The sequence below is a fragment of the Dromaius novaehollandiae genome, chromosome 7 (assembly GCF_036370855.1).
Source record: "Dromaius novaehollandiae isolate bDroNov1 chromosome 7, bDroNov1.hap1, whole genome shotgun sequence".
In the NCBI taxonomy this organism is placed as follows: Eukaryota; Metazoa; Chordata; class Aves; order Casuariiformes; family Dromaiidae; genus Dromaius; species Dromaius novaehollandiae.
In genome coordinates, this window is record NC_088104.1 from 26,808,702 (window position 1) to 26,826,311 (window position 17,610).

The 17,610-nt window shown below is 38.9% G+C and overlaps 1 protein-coding gene across 4 annotated transcripts; it reads left to right on the forward strand.

The window, feature by feature from the left end:
• The first annotated feature begins 2,259 nt into the window (after window positions 1–2,259).
• Window positions 2,260–17,232, forward strand: RBM45 (RNA binding motif protein 45). 4 transcript variants are annotated; one of them, XM_026092461.2, is made up of 10 exons: window positions 2,261–2,692; window positions 4,161–4,283; window positions 4,410–4,536; window positions 6,055–6,171; window positions 6,522–6,701; window positions 7,604–7,733; window positions 9,416–9,512; window positions 9,802–9,968; window positions 11,323–11,519; window positions 16,924–17,232. In XM_026092461.2, the coding sequence occupies exons 1-9, from the start codon at window positions 2,306–2,308 to the stop codon at window positions 11,513–11,515; spliced, it is 1,521 nt and encodes a 506-aa protein (XP_025948246.2). In that variant the 5' UTR covers window positions 2,261–2,305; the 3' UTR covers window positions 11,516–11,519; window positions 16,924–17,232. The 4 variants fall into 4 exon arrangements, with proteins under 4 accessions (XP_025948263.2, XP_025948246.2, XP_025948256.2 ...); XM_026092471.2 differs by having other exon boundaries at window positions 11,323–11,515; XM_026092478.2 differs by lacking the exon at window positions 16,924–17,232 and having other exon boundaries at window positions 2,260–2,692; window positions 9,805–9,968; window positions 11,323–11,857.
• The last annotated feature ends 378 nt before the right edge of the window (window positions 17,233–17,610 follow it).

The window sequence follows — 17,610 nt, forward strand, 5'->3', positions numbered from 1 at the left end:
GGTTTTTTTGCTGCATCTCCGAGAGGTGCAGAATTACAGAATTTGCATCATAACTTCAGAGGTTAAGGTAGCTTTAAGTCACTTTATTGCTTTTCTAGAGCTACTCTGATGGTAAGAGAAAATGTCCACGTATTTTTGTCCAGAAGACCTATCTGAAATACAGCAGCATCTCAGGATTTCCCTGGCTCTAGAACGGTGCCCCCCTCACATCTGCAGAGCACCCCTTACTCCAGTCCCTCACTCCAACATTGTCCTCCCATACTTGTGAGAACATCATTTGAAAGCAACAAGGAAACTGCCACCACGGTCCAGACGTGAAGATTCATAAGGAGGATTCCTAGCTAGAAATACAACTTCAAGGAGTCCTTTATAATAATCTAGTCCTGACCTCATAGAAGGAAGCCACAAAGGGATGCAAAACTTCAAGGTTTTCCAATATGCAAAACATATTAATGCAATCTTAAAAATATTTGATGAATATCCTTAACATCTACTGATCAGCAGTTATCATCTATGACCCCCAGCACCCCCAGATGACCCCCGGGCACCGGCTGGCCCCTGCCAAGCCGGGGTTCCCCCCCTGCGCTGCCCCGCAGCCACCTGCCCCAAACCCGGCGGGCCCTCGCAGCTCCCGAGCCCCCTCAGCAGCTACTTCGCACTCGGAGTCAGGGCAGGTGTCGTCAGAGTGCCGTCCAATCACGGGCAGGCTAACTCAGCACGTTCTCTCCTGATTGGTGCGTCGGAGGCCCACGGGGCGGGATTAAGAGCCGCCTCCTTTTTCTGGCGGGAGCGGGCGGCGGCAGGTGGGCCGCGTGGTGCCAACGGCCGATCCTGCGGCGCGGCGCGGCGCGGCGCGGCGCGGCGCGGCGGCGGCGGCATGGCGGCCCTGGGAGCGCTGCGCTCTCTCTGCAGGCTCCTTCCCCACGCCAGAATGCTTGCTTTTCATCCTAAATTGCTTTGCATCCCAATCATGTAGTGCCAAGAAGATACGGTATCAGAGTCCTAACTCCTGATGAGTGCACTGTTCAGTGCTAGAAAAAGACATTGCCTTTTAACCCTAAAAAGCCGTTTGCAATGTGTTTGTACATTTAAGCTCACTTTTCTCAACAGGCTTCCCATTGTTCTGTAAAGAAGGAACTTTTGTTATATTTTCCCGAGTATTCCTTTATGTGGTACCAAAAACACTAAATCACTATATCCAAAATATGTTCCTCTAAAAATAGTCATTCATCTGCTTTACACTCCGAAATGAATTGCAGCTTCACAACTCTACACACATTCACAAATGCCACTTCCCAAATCGCTACTGCTACTGCACAGAGCTCAAAACGTGGCCTCTTTCAGATCTTCAAACCTTGCCTCTGTGAGGCTCTGCTGACACAGACCAGGCAGCCTAGTAGCACAGCCGCATTTGCAGGTCTGAAGTGTGTGGGGGGGACTTCTGCACATATAATCTGTGAGAAAATACCATACAGAACATGCACACCCAGATCCTCTGCTTTCTTTATCTAGTGTAATGAGAACTTTTGTATTCAGGTGCAGCATTTATTTTTGAACCCGACTGTTAAAGATGTGATGAACCGTTTAATAACTTTGCAGTCTTGATGCTTTTTTTTTAAGTTGTGTGCAATACTTTTTTCCCCCAGACAATTATTTTTCCCGGATATTTTTTGTAGTTGGTTCTCATGAAACACATCCAGTCCCCTCAGCCTCTGTATGCCCAGAGTTCACAAGACACGTTTAGCCCCACTGGTGCCCTTCACAGCAGAGGCCTTGAAAATGGTTTCGTTGGGGAGCAGCTCTCTCAGGACAACGCTGCTGTTGCTTTGAAGGGAGTGGGTCACACAGAGTGTAGTGGGGTCTCTGATTTAAAGACACTCTTTAAAAATCTGCAATTATTGTAGCACGCGCACGTGCAGGAGATGCTGAGATGCCAAACCATCCTCGGACACGCACTCTGGCACGGGACAGCGAGCGTTAAAGCGGGCCCCGGTCCCCAGCGCTTACTCCCGGTTTGTTTTCCCTCAGTCCTTTCCAAATACCCGCCGCAGCTCCGGGCCAGGGAAGAGCCGGGAATTTTACACGTAAGCGCTCGCCCCGCGGCCCCTCCCGGGCAGGAGCCTCTCTTCACCACCGCGGCCTCCGGCTCCCCCCCGCCGGGGAAGCGCCCCGCGGCAGCCCCCCTCCCGCCGCAGACGCCCGCCGAGGGGCCCGGGCGCCCCGTCCCGCCGCCACGCAGGCGCCGGCGCGGCGGCAGCACGTCAGCGGCGCCGGCGGGCGCGGCCGGGGGAGGGGCGCGGCGGACATGTTGTCGCCCAGGCGGAAAGGGCGCAGCGGCCGCTCCCCGTCGGCGCCTGAGAAAAGCCGGCGGTCCCCGGCAGCGCGAGAGCCTGGCGGCGGCTCCGCCATGGAGGAGGGCGGCGGCGGCGGGTTCCGCCTGTCGGCCGAGTGCTTGGACGAGCCGCCCAACAGCCGCGTGTTCGTGGTGCTGGGCAAGGACACCGGGGAGGCGCTGCTGCGGGACCGCTTCGCCCCCTTCGGCGACATCCAGAACATCTGGCTGCTGCGCGACAAGCGCACCAACGAGTCCCGCGGCATCGCCTTCATCAAGTTCGCCCGCAGCTCGCAGGCCTGCCGAGCCATGGAGATGATGCACGGCCGCAGCCTGGCCCCCGACACCAAGCCCATCAAGGTACCGGCGGGCGGGGACGGGGCCTCCGGCCCGCGGGGCCCAGCTCCCTCCCCAGCACGGCGGCGCCGCCCCGCGCTGGCCGGCTGGGAGCTCCCGCCTGCCCCGCTCGGAGCTCCCGCCTGCCCCAGGGCCGCACGGCCCCTTGCGGGCCCGGGCCCGGCCTCGGCGGGCTGGCGGCCTCCGCTCGGCCGCGGGGGCGGCTCCGCTGGTGGCGACGGCCGGGAAGCCGCGTTTTCCTGTGACGCCTTATCCGCACTTGCTCTCGTTACTGCTGCTGTCAGTCCAGCTTGGAGTCCGGCCCGGGGCCGCTGCGGCTGCTGGGCTGTGAGCTTCGTAGCGCTCCTCGTAGCGAGCGTTAGCGGTTGCAGGGCGAGGTGGCCGGGTTTCCACGCCTGTCTGAAGTGCCCACGCGTTACAAGAGCTGCAGCAGGCTCAGAGAATATGTGGTACTTAAAACTGTGTTGAGGGAGTCTCTTTAAAAATATTTTAAGAGAATGTGTATTTCAGGTGTGTTTTAGCCAAGATTAACACAGATACCTAGAACTGTCTTTGCAAGAGTATATATGTATATTTCTTTATGTTATGCACAGGTTTTGTCAAAACAATTTTCATGTTTTCTTTAATCTGTGGAACCTGCTGGCAACTTTCCACTTGAATTGTTTTCATATTCCCCAAATAATGAGAAGATATGAGTGACTCTAAACAGTGAAAGAAGATTCTACATGTTTCAAAATAGCAGTTGAGGTGGTAGAAGTATTTTCCAGCAGAACTTGTCATTAGAAGCCAGAAGATTGGGGTTTGTGTTCCTTACTCCCCTGCGTGACCATTAGATGAGTAATTTAAGAGCTCTGTGAAGTCAGTTGCTCCCTCTGTATATGATGCTTACATTGGCGGTTATTACTTGTGTTTTATTTTCTTGTCTATTTAGTTGTTTTGCCTGTTCGTTTTCTGGGGTACACTGTTGAGATTAAATTTATTTCAACAGTTAAAGTTGACAGTTGTGGGAAGCTACAGTCCTTCACTGAGCGCTACACCTGCAGGCATGGCCAAGTGAGCTGTGAACTCAAGCAAGGACTTATGAAACTGCTTGATTGGTTCGCTGGCTTTTGTTAATACTGCTGTATTAGGGCTGGCCTGTTAGAGTAATGCATTTGTTGCTACCTCATGTGCCACCTGTGACATTGGCAGTGCTACTGAATCAGGTTTGAATACTCCTGACTTTTCTCTGTTTTGCCTTTGGAAAACATCTGCAGGCTTCTGTTCTGTTTGAGAAACAGTTGGGATGTGCCATACTTAACAGGTCTTTTGTCACAGGAGCATCTATGATCAGAGATCTTTTTTCATATTAGGGAAGCTAGATTATGTGAAAGATAAAGATTTGTTTAAAAAAACCCTGTTTTTTCTTGCTTGTTGATATGTGGTTAAGACTCTTTCTCCAGTAATTAATGTCCATGTAATTTTTTTTAAGGTATTCATTGCACAATCGAGAGCTTCTGGAAGCCACCGAGATGTTGAAGATGAAGAGCTTACACGAATCTTTGTTATGATACCAAAATCCTATACAGAGGAAGATCTGAGAGATAAGTTTAAGGTACTGATTCAGTGTTTGTTGATCATTATCTTAAATTGGATTTTCTTAGTTTATCAGAAAAGCTTAAAACATAAATTTTTAATGCATTTTCACTTACTGTAAGTTAATGTTTTTTAATTGTTCTAGATGTATGGAGACATTGAGTATTGCAGCATTATTAAGAACAAGACCACTGGAGAAAGTAAAGGTTTGGGCTATGTGAGATATTTAAAACCATCCCAAGCTGCCCGCGCAATTGAAGAGTGTGATCGAAGTAAGGATCTGACTGAATTCTTCCAAGTTTCTCACAATAAGTGTGTATAGTCATTAGTGTACCTTTTAATCTTCATTTTTGTTTGCAGATAAATTATTGTGTAAACACGTCTTGAGCCAAAAGTTGCACTAATAGTGCAAATGAAAAATAATGTTATTAACATTTGTCGAGATTAGTCACCCGATTATGTTCTTGCAGGACCAGACTCTCCAAGTAAGAATAGTGAAAAGGGTTCAGAAGCGGATAGAGAGATTTCTTTCATGTGATACTATCAGTCTCTAATGTAGACTCCATACACAGGAAAAAATTGCATTTTAATATATGCCTAGGAGTATTCATGTTTTATAAAATGAATGTATATATTTGATATTAAAATATATTTTATAACCTATAGAGGTACTGTTGTGATTACATTTATTTAAAATCAAATTAATGCCAACTGAAGATTTGTTCAATTAAAGTCAGGATTCATCTCTTACAGAATAAAAGACTGTACACTTTGACTTGGTGATTCGTCACTTATTCCCTAGAACAGAAAAGATGTTAATGAACTTGAGTGAGTCCGGTGGAGGGCTACTAAGGTGGTCAGGGAGCTAAAGCGCGTGACCTGTGAGGAGAAGCTGTGGGATCTGGGCTTGCTCAGCCTGGAGGAAAGAAGGCTTTTGGCAGGAATGTAATAGCAGCCTTCTGCTACTGAAGGTTACCCAGAAGATGGAACCAGATTCTTTGCCAAGGTGCACTGCAGGAGAATGAGAGGCAATGGTTTAGGTTGAACAGCGGAATAAGGAGGAAAAGAAAAAGGAGGAAAAAAAAAATTCCTGAGGATAATTAAGCATTGAAAGAGGTTGTCAGAGAGGTTTTAGAAGCTCTGTCCTTGGAGGTTTGCAAGACCTGACTGGAAAAAACTGAAGTGGTCTTGTCTGAATTCAGTGTTGATCCTGCTTTGACCAGGAGGTTGGACTGTAACTTTGATTAATGTTCATTTAATCATAAATATTTAAGAACTTTTTGCTTGTAGTAATATGCCTGATGTATCTTAAATGTTTCTACACAAATAATATTTGTGGTGCTTCTTGGATAGGGATGTGTGTGAGCTTAATTAACAGTTAGTTACATTTTATTTCCTTTCAGGTTTGAGAATGAAATGAATTGGATAGCCTGAGAGTGATAGCTGAATTATTCATAAAAGGAAATCCTAGATCAGTGCAAACATAGTAGGCATGCGCTACTGAGTTGGTGTGGAAGTTCAGCTAGTTGCCTTTAGAGCATCTGTGAATGCTGCAAAGTAGGCTCTGTTTTACTTTGTGAATAGGAGTAGTCCTGTACGGAAGATGTTTCTTTTGCAGCATTGATTATGTGAGGCTTCAAGAGTTACAGCTTAGTTATTTTCTTAAATGCAGCACTTACTGCGTTTTCTGAATAACATGTTTCTAAATACTGTAGTCAAAGCATGCAGATCTGGTCGTACATACTTACAGTGTGCTGAGGTGTTGCTGTATGTGTGGCTGTTTCTTTCAGGCTACCGGGCCATTTTGGCTGAACCTAGAAATAAGTCATCCGAGTCCTTTGAACACGAATATTATAGTAACAGTAATCACACAAGGCAGGAACCAAGAGGAAATATGTTTCCATTTGGTAAGTCATGGGGTTTTTTTATACTAACAATGACTTGTAATCTTTAATATGGTCACAAAGGAAGTGCAGTTTGGATGAAAAAGGGAAGCTGAAAGAGGCTGTGATCAACGCTTCAGTAATAGATTAGGTGTTTGAGTTAGAAATTAGTCAAGCATATAATTTCTATATTTTTATGACTTGATTTGCACCGGTTGGCTTATTTCATCACCTGGCTTGATGAAATAAACATGTTACCTGTAGTATGAATTTGACTTGGATTGCTTTTAAAAGTTGAATTAAAAAAATACGGATGAAATGAAGGGATATGAGTATGGTGACTTACATTATCTATTTCTGTGTTGATTCTTGAGGTGGGCAGCCAGAGTTTTGTAGTTTTGAAAAAACTGAGAGCAGAATTCAGGAGTCAGTCTCCAAACGTCTGTCAGTGGTATCACGGCTTCCTTTTGTCCAAGAGCAGCTGTCCGCCCTCTTTGATCTAATACCAGGGCTGGAGTACTGTGATATTCAGCGAGATCCTCATACTAATAATGGTAAGTAGAAGTACAAAAACAATTTTTCTTTCTTTTAGGAGAAGCATTTTAATTTTACTTCTGTTTGTTAGTACTGCAAAATACAGTATACTTGTAGGAAAGAATTAATGTTTTATGTATCAGCAGTTATTGCTATCACTGATGCATAAGCACAGAAATTCAGTTTTGTTTGAACCCCTTTTTACAAATAGCCTTAAATACTTACCTTTTATTTTGTTTTATTTATTTTTTTCCATTCAGAGCATAGAATCTCAAGAAGAACAGAATCAAAACCATCAGAAGTATTTGTTATGGTCAAATCAGTTTGGGGCTGATAAAAAGGAGAGAAAATTTTGAAAATGGCTAGACATGTAGTTCTAATGTTCTCTAAATGTATCTTTTGAGTTTTCATTTGAAATAGCTGGCTCTGTGTGTGTGAAGGATTGTTTTGGTTTCAGGCTTTGTTTTGTTATTGCTGGAAAAAATGTAAAAGAGCTCTATGCTTTAACAAGCTTGAAATGGAAATCATTCAGAGAATCAAAATATAACTTTATAGTTTCATTTTTAAGTTACTCCATTAACAGTGAATCTCAATACCTTTTTTCCTTTTTTTCCCTAGTACTGAGTTGGATAAGATATGTTTTTACCTCTATTGCTTTTTATAGGTTTCCAGTGGAAAGGAGACAGTACCAGCTTCTCAAGCTAATATAAACATAACTGCTCTGTCACCTGTTAATTCTATTGAATTTTTCTTCGCACATGTCACTGATGTTGCTATTAAAGAAGGCACTGTTTGGTAAAAAGCCATTAGAATGTTGTAGCATCCATGACTAATGTGAAGCTTGATCCTACTGCTTTATGTAAATGTAGTTTTCTTAGGTTAATCATCTATCACACTGTAAATAAGTGCGTTTTACTTCTAGGGTATGCTGTGATTCAGTACAGTAGTGCTGCATCAGCTATATATGCCAAGTATAAATTACATGGGTTTGAGTATCCTCCTGGAAATCGATTAACTGTCACTTTCCTAGAAGATGGGAGTGATAGCTCAGAGTAAGTACCAATCCATATAGATAAAAAGTTGCAAGTCATGTGTTCTGGAGAGCAAAACCTCAAAAAAAAAATCTCCTTTTTAATGTAAGAAGGAACAGCAATAGCAATGTCACTGCAGTGTTGTTTCACACCTGTAAATAATATTTTCTAAAATGTAGGGGTTTTTGTATAATTTGGAATAAGCCTTTTGAAACTTCTACTACTTTCTTTGACATGGGAAAAAAAAAACATGTATTTTTAAGATGCACTGGAAAATCTTGGACTTGGCAAGAATCTTCTTAAATGTCTCTGATATATAGCAAGGCTGGAATGTGTTTTTAGTGAGCTTTTTGTATTAAAAACAGATTTTTATGTGCTTGATCCCTTGGTTGCATTTGGAACACTGCAGATATCCTTATAACTTGGAATGTTCAAAGGGAACATGGGTAAATTGGAAAACTTAAACTCTTGACCAGTACAATGAAAAGACACCTCCTTTAAAAGATTTTACTGCATAAGAACTCTCAAACTCTTTCAAGAGCACTAGCAAAAAATTGAGAGGAGAGAAAGGACTTTTGAACAAAATAGTTGGTAAATCCAAGCACAACACTATCTTTCTTCTGCAAGTTAACTTTACTGTATAACTTGGCCTTATGCAAGTATGCTCTGTCTGTGTTAGCAGGGAGGGTAGTCTAATGAAACATACCTGTAGAGTAAAACTTGGTGCTGTGTGTCTGGTACCGCGCTCTGGGTTTCAGAAGGTTTTACTTTGAACCATCTCTAGCCTGTTCTTGTGATCTGAATGTCGCTTAAAGTTGGAGTGCATTAGGTGTACTTCTTTAGTGAATCTTTTGGCTTAGTTTTTATCTGAAACAAATTTAGGTCATGCCATTAGAAGCTAGTACGGGATTTGAACCAAAGCACAGGGAAGGAAAATGGGGAGATTCACTTCAGAAACACGCTCCTGATGTAAACTAAACCAATAATTAGTTGCAGCCAGCCTTTTTGTCAAGCTTTTTCTTTCACTTGTCAATTTCTATTATTTCATCATCTCACAATGCAAAAGTGCAGTTGCTTTTTCTTGATTCTTGGGGGATAAGAGAGATCTCAGAAAATAAGCTGAAATGAACTTTCTGTATCTGTGATAACGGTACAACTTCTGACCTGAATCTCTGTGCTCTGTTTAGTGGAACACTAACAATGATTAAAAAACCCAGTATTGGCTTTATTTTTACTTTTTTAAAAAAATCTTTCTATATATAATAAATTTGATTTTAGAAGAAGTGCACGCTTTAGCTGGAGGCATTTCTAGGTCAAGTCCATTTTTCCCCTATTTGTTCTTTATCTACTAGGGCTTTTTATAAGTGAAATTTCTGTCTTTGCTGTCTTACATACCTTTCACAAAAACATATGAAGTAGTTCTGCAGACTTACTTTGCCTTTTCTCAGTACTCTGGGGAAAAGAGCTTTATATGTAGATATGAGTGTTTTCAGTGACTTTTAGCTACCATGTATATTTTCAGGGCATGTCTGGACTGTCATGAATGCCTGACTTGATTTTTTTTTTTTCCTTTTTTATGATTTATTTGAGTTTGCAGATTTTTCAAAAATACTTTTACATGTGCAAAACTTATTTTCTTTTGCTGAATTTAAGATTATAGTAACTTTTTTTTTAAAATCATTTATTATCACTTCTGCTTGCAGCCTCATTAGAAGAATGGCAACAGAGCTGGTAACAGCACACATGTCATCACTGTTGTGGAATAATAATTCAATTTCTCAGCAGTGTAGGACACCTCCTGTAAGTTAATATAATGGATACTGTTAATATTCTTATCTGCTTTAGGTGCTAGTTTTTTAAAAGTACTACCCCTGGTTGGTTTGTGCATTATTACTCTCTTTAAAGATGTCTGACTCTATTTGGATTTATTGTCCAAATTAACAAACTAACCAAAGTAAATGAAGGAGTTAAGCTTAGAACTGTTCCAGTCGTAGGACAAAAACAAGATCTAACAAAAGTTGTAAATAGGATAAAATTGAAATTTTTTTCTGGTCAATTAATTTATTTTTGCATTTTCTTTTTGTTTCAGCAGGCATTTGGAGGAACTTCTGGCTCACAGTTACTTCAGCCCCAGACAGATGCAATACTTCCACCACACAAAAAAAAAGTTCCACCTGACACTTCTGTGAAGGAAAGGCTTTTCATACTGTTTAATCCCCATCCTTTACCCATAAATGTATTGGAGGACGTGTTCTGGTAAGATTCCATTATAAATAAGTGTTTTTTAGCCAGAAAAACAAGCTCAAAATATTTAAAATAAATGCTGAAAATCAGAAAGGTCGTTATCATGAGAATTCTTTCCAGAAAAGATAGTGTACAGCAGAAATAAGTAAACGGTAAATAACAGTTGGCTTTGAAACAGGCATGTAATTAAATTGATGTGGAAAAATAGTTGCAGCACTAATCACTGATAAACCTGGTATACTGATAATGTAATCTGACATAAAATAGCTAGTCTTTTTCTTCTTTCCCTCCCCCCCACCAAAAAACATTGTAGTTAGTCTTCTCAGTGTAATTAATTTGGCATTTCCCTGTCATATACCTTTGTAAGGAATTTAAATATTCTGAGAAATTTCCACAGTAACTTCAGGGAGTAGGCTTGTGGAGTGTTTTTCTGATATGATTAAATCCTGAGACATTTTGATGGTTTTCATCTTACTGACGTTATTCCAACGGTCATTTCACACTACCTACATATTGGTAGCAAAGATTCTTACTGTCTCTAAAACAAATGTGTAGTTCATCTGTTTATCAGTATTTTATATTACTTATTTTTAGTATACTCTTGAATAAAAAGACAACATTCCCTTTCTGTAATAGCTGGTGTTGAAAATATTTTGGCTTTCCAAAGAATTATTGCAAAGTACCAGGGGCAGGGATTAACAGCATGGACTTGTGTGCAATCTAAAGCCATACCTGTCTGCTGTACTAGATCTTTCTTAATTGGATTCTGGAGAGGAAAAAGGCTGTAAATCCTAGTCTTGGCATTTGGATAAACTCCTTATAAAGTACATGATGTACAAACTTTCTCTTCTTTGTTTGCTGAGGAACTGTCTAGGAAACATTTGAGGACTTTGAAGTTTGGGATTTTCCATAAAGCCTCGATACTTGCTTTCTGAGTCATTTCAGTGAGACCTTTTCAAAGATAGATCGCAGCTATTAAAGTTCATTTAAATGGGATGCAAGTTTAGCCCTTGGATCATCTGGTTTGTTGGAGTACTGTTTACTCTTTGACTATGGCATTGGTTAGCTGTATGTATTATTTAAATAAGAGAGAAATCACTGGTACATATGGTTCTAATTGTAATATACCACAGAAAATGTGTCCTACAAAACCTTGGTTTTCCTTCTGTTCCTGCTTGGACTTACAGGGCAGGGGATAAGAAAATCATGGGTTCTGGGGGAGGGTACACAAGCTATCATATGTATGGGCATTTATTTTTGGCAGCTACTGAATCACATATGCTTGATATTGGGTTGTAGGTATTGGTGCTGCAGCAAAATCTGTAAGTAATATATTGCTATTAATTCTCATTAATTTTGTTTTCAGTCGTTTTGGACACCTGATAAAAGTTTACCTTGTGGCTGGAAAAAATGTGGGCTATGCAAAATTTGCAGACAGAGCAAGTGCCAGTGATGCCATAACTGCATTACATGGAAAGGTGGTGAATGGTGTCAGGCTTAAAGTAAGGTTGGCAGACTCACCTACAGAAGAATCTAACAAACGTCAGAGAACTTACTAGGTGGGTAAGTACCCAGTCTGAGCTGTTACTTAAATTTAAGTTTGAATACTTGAAATAGTGAGAGGCAAAGTATTTCAAGTTAAATGTGAAAAATGTCATGATAAATTTGAACTGTAAAGTTGTTAGCTAGAAACAGATTTAGTTTGTGATATGTGTATATACTGTGTGTTTGTGTGTGACATGCACACTCTATTTTAATAAAAATCTTTATTTTTATAATGTTTGAACAAATATGAGCCAGTTGATTATCAATCTTGGATGTTCATAATATTCACTTTATGTACATAAGAGTATCAGATAACATTGAACAAAGTATGGGAAAAATAAACAATATGACTGAGATCGGCTTGTGTGCTTCTTTCTTTCACTGGAAATACATACACCCTCACAATGGTGTTGGATAAGAGGTTATCCCTGAAAAGGACAGGGAAAGAAAAGGTAAATAAAATGGACATGAGAAGGACAGGGAAGATTGCCAGGAGAGAACTGAAGGCTTTGGAGATCTGGGTCGTCTGAACTGTCAGAAAATATGTAGCTGGAATGTGTGATGGTGAAGAAAATATTGCAGAGCTTGTTGTGGTGGCTTGAGGTTTATGTTTCAGATACTTTGCAGAGTATGTGAACATGAGAGGTCATACTTGTTCTTTTTGTGAATTAATTAGCTAATGTTTTTGGCCTATGGTAGCTGGCCTGTTGGTAATGTCACTATTGCCATTAAATTATGAGGCAGATCACACAGATGGGATTTTACAGACATTCAAGGGCAAAATTTGATTGCTCTTTTAAGACACTGGTTTGGTTAAAATGACATCAAATTTATCTGCTATTAGTACTTTCTACCTTAGAATCATTATCAAAAGAGAAATCTTGTTGGAGAGACAGGAGGAAAGATTAAATACCCTTTTCTACAAAAGAACTTCCAAATATTACTATTGCTTCCAAATAATTTTAGTAGCTATATTATCATTATAGGGAAAATGCAGTCTTGTTTTCCTTATTCAGAAGACATCACGTGAAATCCTGACTCTGTTCACATCAATATTTTACTTCTAATTTTGTTTTGCTCCTTGTGTCTGTCTTGGTGTAGAATCTTCTAGATGCTCTCTGTGACCTGGGAGTTAAAAGGACCAAAACAGATTTCACCTGCAGTTTTCTTTTACTTTTTTTTTTTTTTTTTTTAACAACAACTTTTATATTGTTCCTTGATAAGCAGCTGTTACTAAAGGTATTTTTAGTCTTTATATACACAAATTGCTTCAAAAAAAATCTGACATTCTTTTTTTCAAATCACCTTTAAATATGTTTTTTGAAAAACAGCTCTAGCAAATATAATTTTAAGTAACTTGTAGTAGCCATGCTCTGATCTTAGTACTAAGTTGTTTGTTTCCATATGATCTTTACTTCCAAAAAGACCAACCTCTTTACATCATAGGTTTTCCTATAGTGACATGTAATGTAATAGCAGTTCTGCCATGACTGTAGGAAAAGACTACTTTTTATTAGAAAAATGTGGATGCGATATGCATACAAAGTCATAAAGATGTTTCATCCTTACTTTTTTTTTTAATTAGTAAGAATGAGAAGTCTGGAATTTTTTCTTGATTGTTAAGCTAAAATTGAATTTTTGGCCTTTCTCTTTTCCCAGTCAAGCTGATTATTCAACATGCTTTCATTTTGCCACTACTTGGTAATACATCTCAGAAAATACTAAGTCCTCCAAAATAAGTATCAGACCGCAGTCAGGTCCTGAGTGAAGCTTTCATTGCATCTTGCTTGTAGACTGGCTTTCCAAAAAGGAGTGACTCTAAATGGAATTTAGAGCTTCCCAATAATTCACTGTTCTGTATGTGATGAAGTAGCTAAAAGAGTTGAGAATTCTTCAATTAATTACAAAAGAATTCCTGAAGTTATTAACAGGGAATATTTGCTTTATAAAGAGTATTACTGTCCACACCTAAAGGTCATTTAATAATCTGGAGGATGTTAAGAAAACTACAGTAATTATTTAGAGTCTGAAAACTGGGCCTTCAACAAGAAGTGAAAGAAATACAGCTTTGTGTGTGCACATCTCACAGAAACCGAAGAGATGACTTAATCTTGGACTATAAGTACCTTTGTGTAAGCAAAGATAGACAACTTCTTAACTAAGCAAAGGCATACTAGGATCCTGTGGCAGCAAGTTGATGCTAGGTAGACTTAGAAGGCAGGAATAAAGAACAGACTTTTTAAGATTGATCACCTATCAGATGACACATTCTGCATAACACAGATTGGTTAGGAGTATATCTTGTTTCAGGAATAAGTTGATTTCTGTAGCTTGTGTTATCTAAGAAATCAAACTGGACGATTGTGTAGTAGTATGTTTGGCTTAAAAAAATTTATGAATAAACTTCAGTACCTTAAGCTGTACAGTAATACCATGGCTAGGAGTCTGACACAGATGCTGAAAATGGTATGTGCAGATGGGGCACATGTAGAGCTGGGGTAGGATGGAAGGTATTGGTTATTACACCAGAACAGGGAAAGTTTGTAGGCTGCAGAAGCTACTTTATCCACTTAACTCTACCCTTTTATTTAGACCTTTCTGTTCTCATTATCAAAACCAAACTGTCTGTCTACCTTCTAATTTTCATGAGGCCACTTCTTTTTACTCATGTCGAAAGACATAAAAACAATTCTACTGGCCTTTTAAATGTACTGTAACGGTTTGGTTATGAGTAGGGGTTACCAAAGTAGCTGAAAGGAATGTTTACAAAATTTCTTACTTCAATGAAAAAGCATTTAAAAAAAGTACCTCCAAAGAAATTTCATTTGATATATTACTACGCTCACACTTGCACTTTTCCCAGTGTGATTTTGAGAAAATTCTTTAAAGTCTTAAGGTGACAAAAAGTGTGCTTGGTCACCTAATGGGATCTTTAAAAGTCTGGGCACTTTATATTTCAAATTACTATTGAAAATTCTATTACATACTTATCAGTGACTATTTAGACATCTGAACTCCCTTAAAAGGTGAGGATAAGACATACCAATACACTGTTGTATCATGTTTGCTCTGAAAACTGGAGAAGTATGACCTTATTTGAAGAATAACCTTTTTACATGTGGAAAGTTACAGCAGGGCTCTTTGTCCTTTCTTAGGCTTTTGCATTTCTGTAAATTTTCAGATAATAGAGTTCTAATTTTAGTTCATCTGTTCAAAACTGGAACCCCCAAATCTCCATCTTGGACAACCTACCTGTCATTGTGGTACAAGTGACTGCTGACTGTTGTGGGGTTTTTTGTGTGTGTGGTTTTTTTTGTTTTTTTTTTTTTGTCTGGTTAGAGCACAGACACGGCAGGGGAAAGGCTAACACAGATAAAATAGCTTTCTAAATTTGTAATGTTAAATACAGGTTCCTGGGTTTTGGTCTGTTAAGACTGGTTGTCTTAACATCTATCTCTTCTTATGACAGAAAGGTAAACTTGCTTTCTTTCTGTCCTTTAGCCAGTTTCTCAGTCTGAGTGAACCGAAAAGAAAGATTCAATCTGTGTTCTTTTTAAAAAGGACTTAGGTGTTTACATTAGGCTTACTGCAGTGTGACTGCATTGGACTGTGCTTTTCAATTTCTAAGTGGAGGAAAGAGTCCTTAGCTAAAAATTCTGTGAATTTTCACTTAATGAAGTCATTGCCTCCTAAAAAATAGTAATTCCTCTCTAAAGTCCTGTTGTATTGCTTGCCTTGTATCTCTAAAAGCTGACTGGATTTCTGTGATGAGTAGTTTCCATATAAGATTGTGATAAAATCTGTGAATTGAATGAAGGATTCTACATGAAAAGAAATGCTTGATTTAAATTGAATTATTCAGTTGAATTCAGTTGCATCATTTGTTTTTTCAGATCAGTTATTTTTTGGACTTGGAAATTGTTTCTCAACTTTTTTTTCTGCAAATCTTCTGTAATTTACAAAACTGTTACTTAAAAGGTGCTGTACAATAATAGTATGCTATCAATATAATGCTCTCATGATGTAAATAGACAACTTTTGTAATCAGTAATTCTGTACAATAATAGTATGCTATCAATATAATGCTCTCATGATGTAAATAGACAACTTTTGTAATCAGTAATTATTATTTCACAACAACCTTTGTTTATCAGAAAAAATTGAATACTTGTACATTAATGTGCTAAACTAATCCATCTAATCAATTTTTCTGGCTCTCCTAAAGGCCAATGAAAATTCGGTTGTCATATAAGTAGTTAAAAGTAGCAAAGAAATGATGGAAATACAGTTCAGTAAGGTTCTCTTAACTCCATATTTTAAATTCTAATGTAAACTTTTGGGGTGAGGTTCTCCCCTCTTACACTAAGTGTTAACATTTGAAATAGTCGCTTTAAACCATCTTGCTTCGGGTGAGTCCAGGATTGAGAAGACAACTAAGGTGCCTGTTTTGAGGCAGTTGTTAAAAGCTGATGCTTCACTTGATGTTCTTAATGCTGGCTAGCTTGTACTCCCTACCCAGGTTTTTGCATTGCTTTGTAGGCTATTTCATGTTTCACTGAAATTGTATGAAGCCTGTAGCATAAATTATATTATTCAAAACGAAGAGAGGGAGGAAAGAATTTGGTATTTGCCAGAGGAATATTGTAGAATTTTAATTAATCTCTTTATTGCAACCTATTAGTTTTATTAAAAACAAACACCAAACAAACAAAAAACATGGTTTTCATGAGGCTTTCAAGCAGTCCTTAGAAAGCTGAGCTTCTAACTAGCACTATATTGCAAATGCATAACAGGCATCCAGAGCTGGAGTCTATGGGTCATAATAATCATTGCTGATAGGATGTAGCCAGTAGAAAATAGATTGGTTGTAGTTTTCCCCTCTGTAACTGATAACTTTTTTGCCTCTCTTACATATACACCTTTTTCTTTAGTTACTTATTAAGTTGGAAAAAATGTGTTTTGTTCTGAAATACTTGGTTACTATTGTCTTTGTCATCCTTGTCCTGAAAAAGTCCTGCATCACTGCTTCTGTTTGCATTCAGATTTTACCTAAAACTGTGGTAAAGACCTGAAGTACAGCATGCATATTTATAATTTATTTTTATACAAAAGTATATTTAAAAAGTAATTGTAGCATGATTGAAGTATTCTCCAAAATAAAAAAGTTAACTATATTTTCTATTAACAGCATATTGCAGAAAAATTGCTGGCTTTCATACACTGCTCAGAAAGAGGTACTCATTAAAGAGAGAAACATATATATATATATATATATAATACTAAATACTATTCTTCAGTAATTTTAAGACTTTATTATCACTTATGCTGTTATAAGAATTATCGTTTTTAATACATATACTTTAAAATAAAAATAGGTATGTTGCTTTTTGATACTATTTTTGTGCTTGTGTTCTTTCTACAGAAACTAAATAATGACATGACCCTCAGCTAGCTGACTGACTGACTGAAAACGTGACTAGACATGGTTCCTGTGGACAGTGACAGCTTTTTATTGTTACTTAGTTGATCTTATATTATGGTATTATCTGTTTTAAAAATGCGGACATGTAGTTTTAACAATTATGCAGCCATTTAAAATTGTAAACTGATGGTTGTTCTTGTAGTAGTCTATCATCTTGTATTATAGAAATAAATCTTTGTGTTTAACTGAATTCCTCCTCTCAAATGGAAATTAGAGTGATGGAGGAAAAAAATAAAGGAGTCAGCATTTTGTGGCTTGACTGGTTAATTGATAATGATTCAGACTATAACTGCCAAAGTAGAAGGCACTTTCAGTGGTCAGAATTACAATGAAAACTGAAGCACAGCAGTAGATTAAAAGAAAATGAAATAATTACTTCAGAAACTACTAGCAAATCTGACAGTATTCAGCCAGATTCAGGAAGACAGCTGTGCTCGAGAAGATGATTCAGGTATGCTCTTAAATATTTTGCTGATTTAGATGAAAAGTATTCATTATGCTTTATATACTGTTTAACGCGAAGGACATTTGACTGTGAGTCAGACGACTGAGCTACTGAAATGTATGCTTGCCTATTTTGAGGTCTTTTCATTGTAATTGTGGGGAAAGTATAGAGTTTGGGATTTT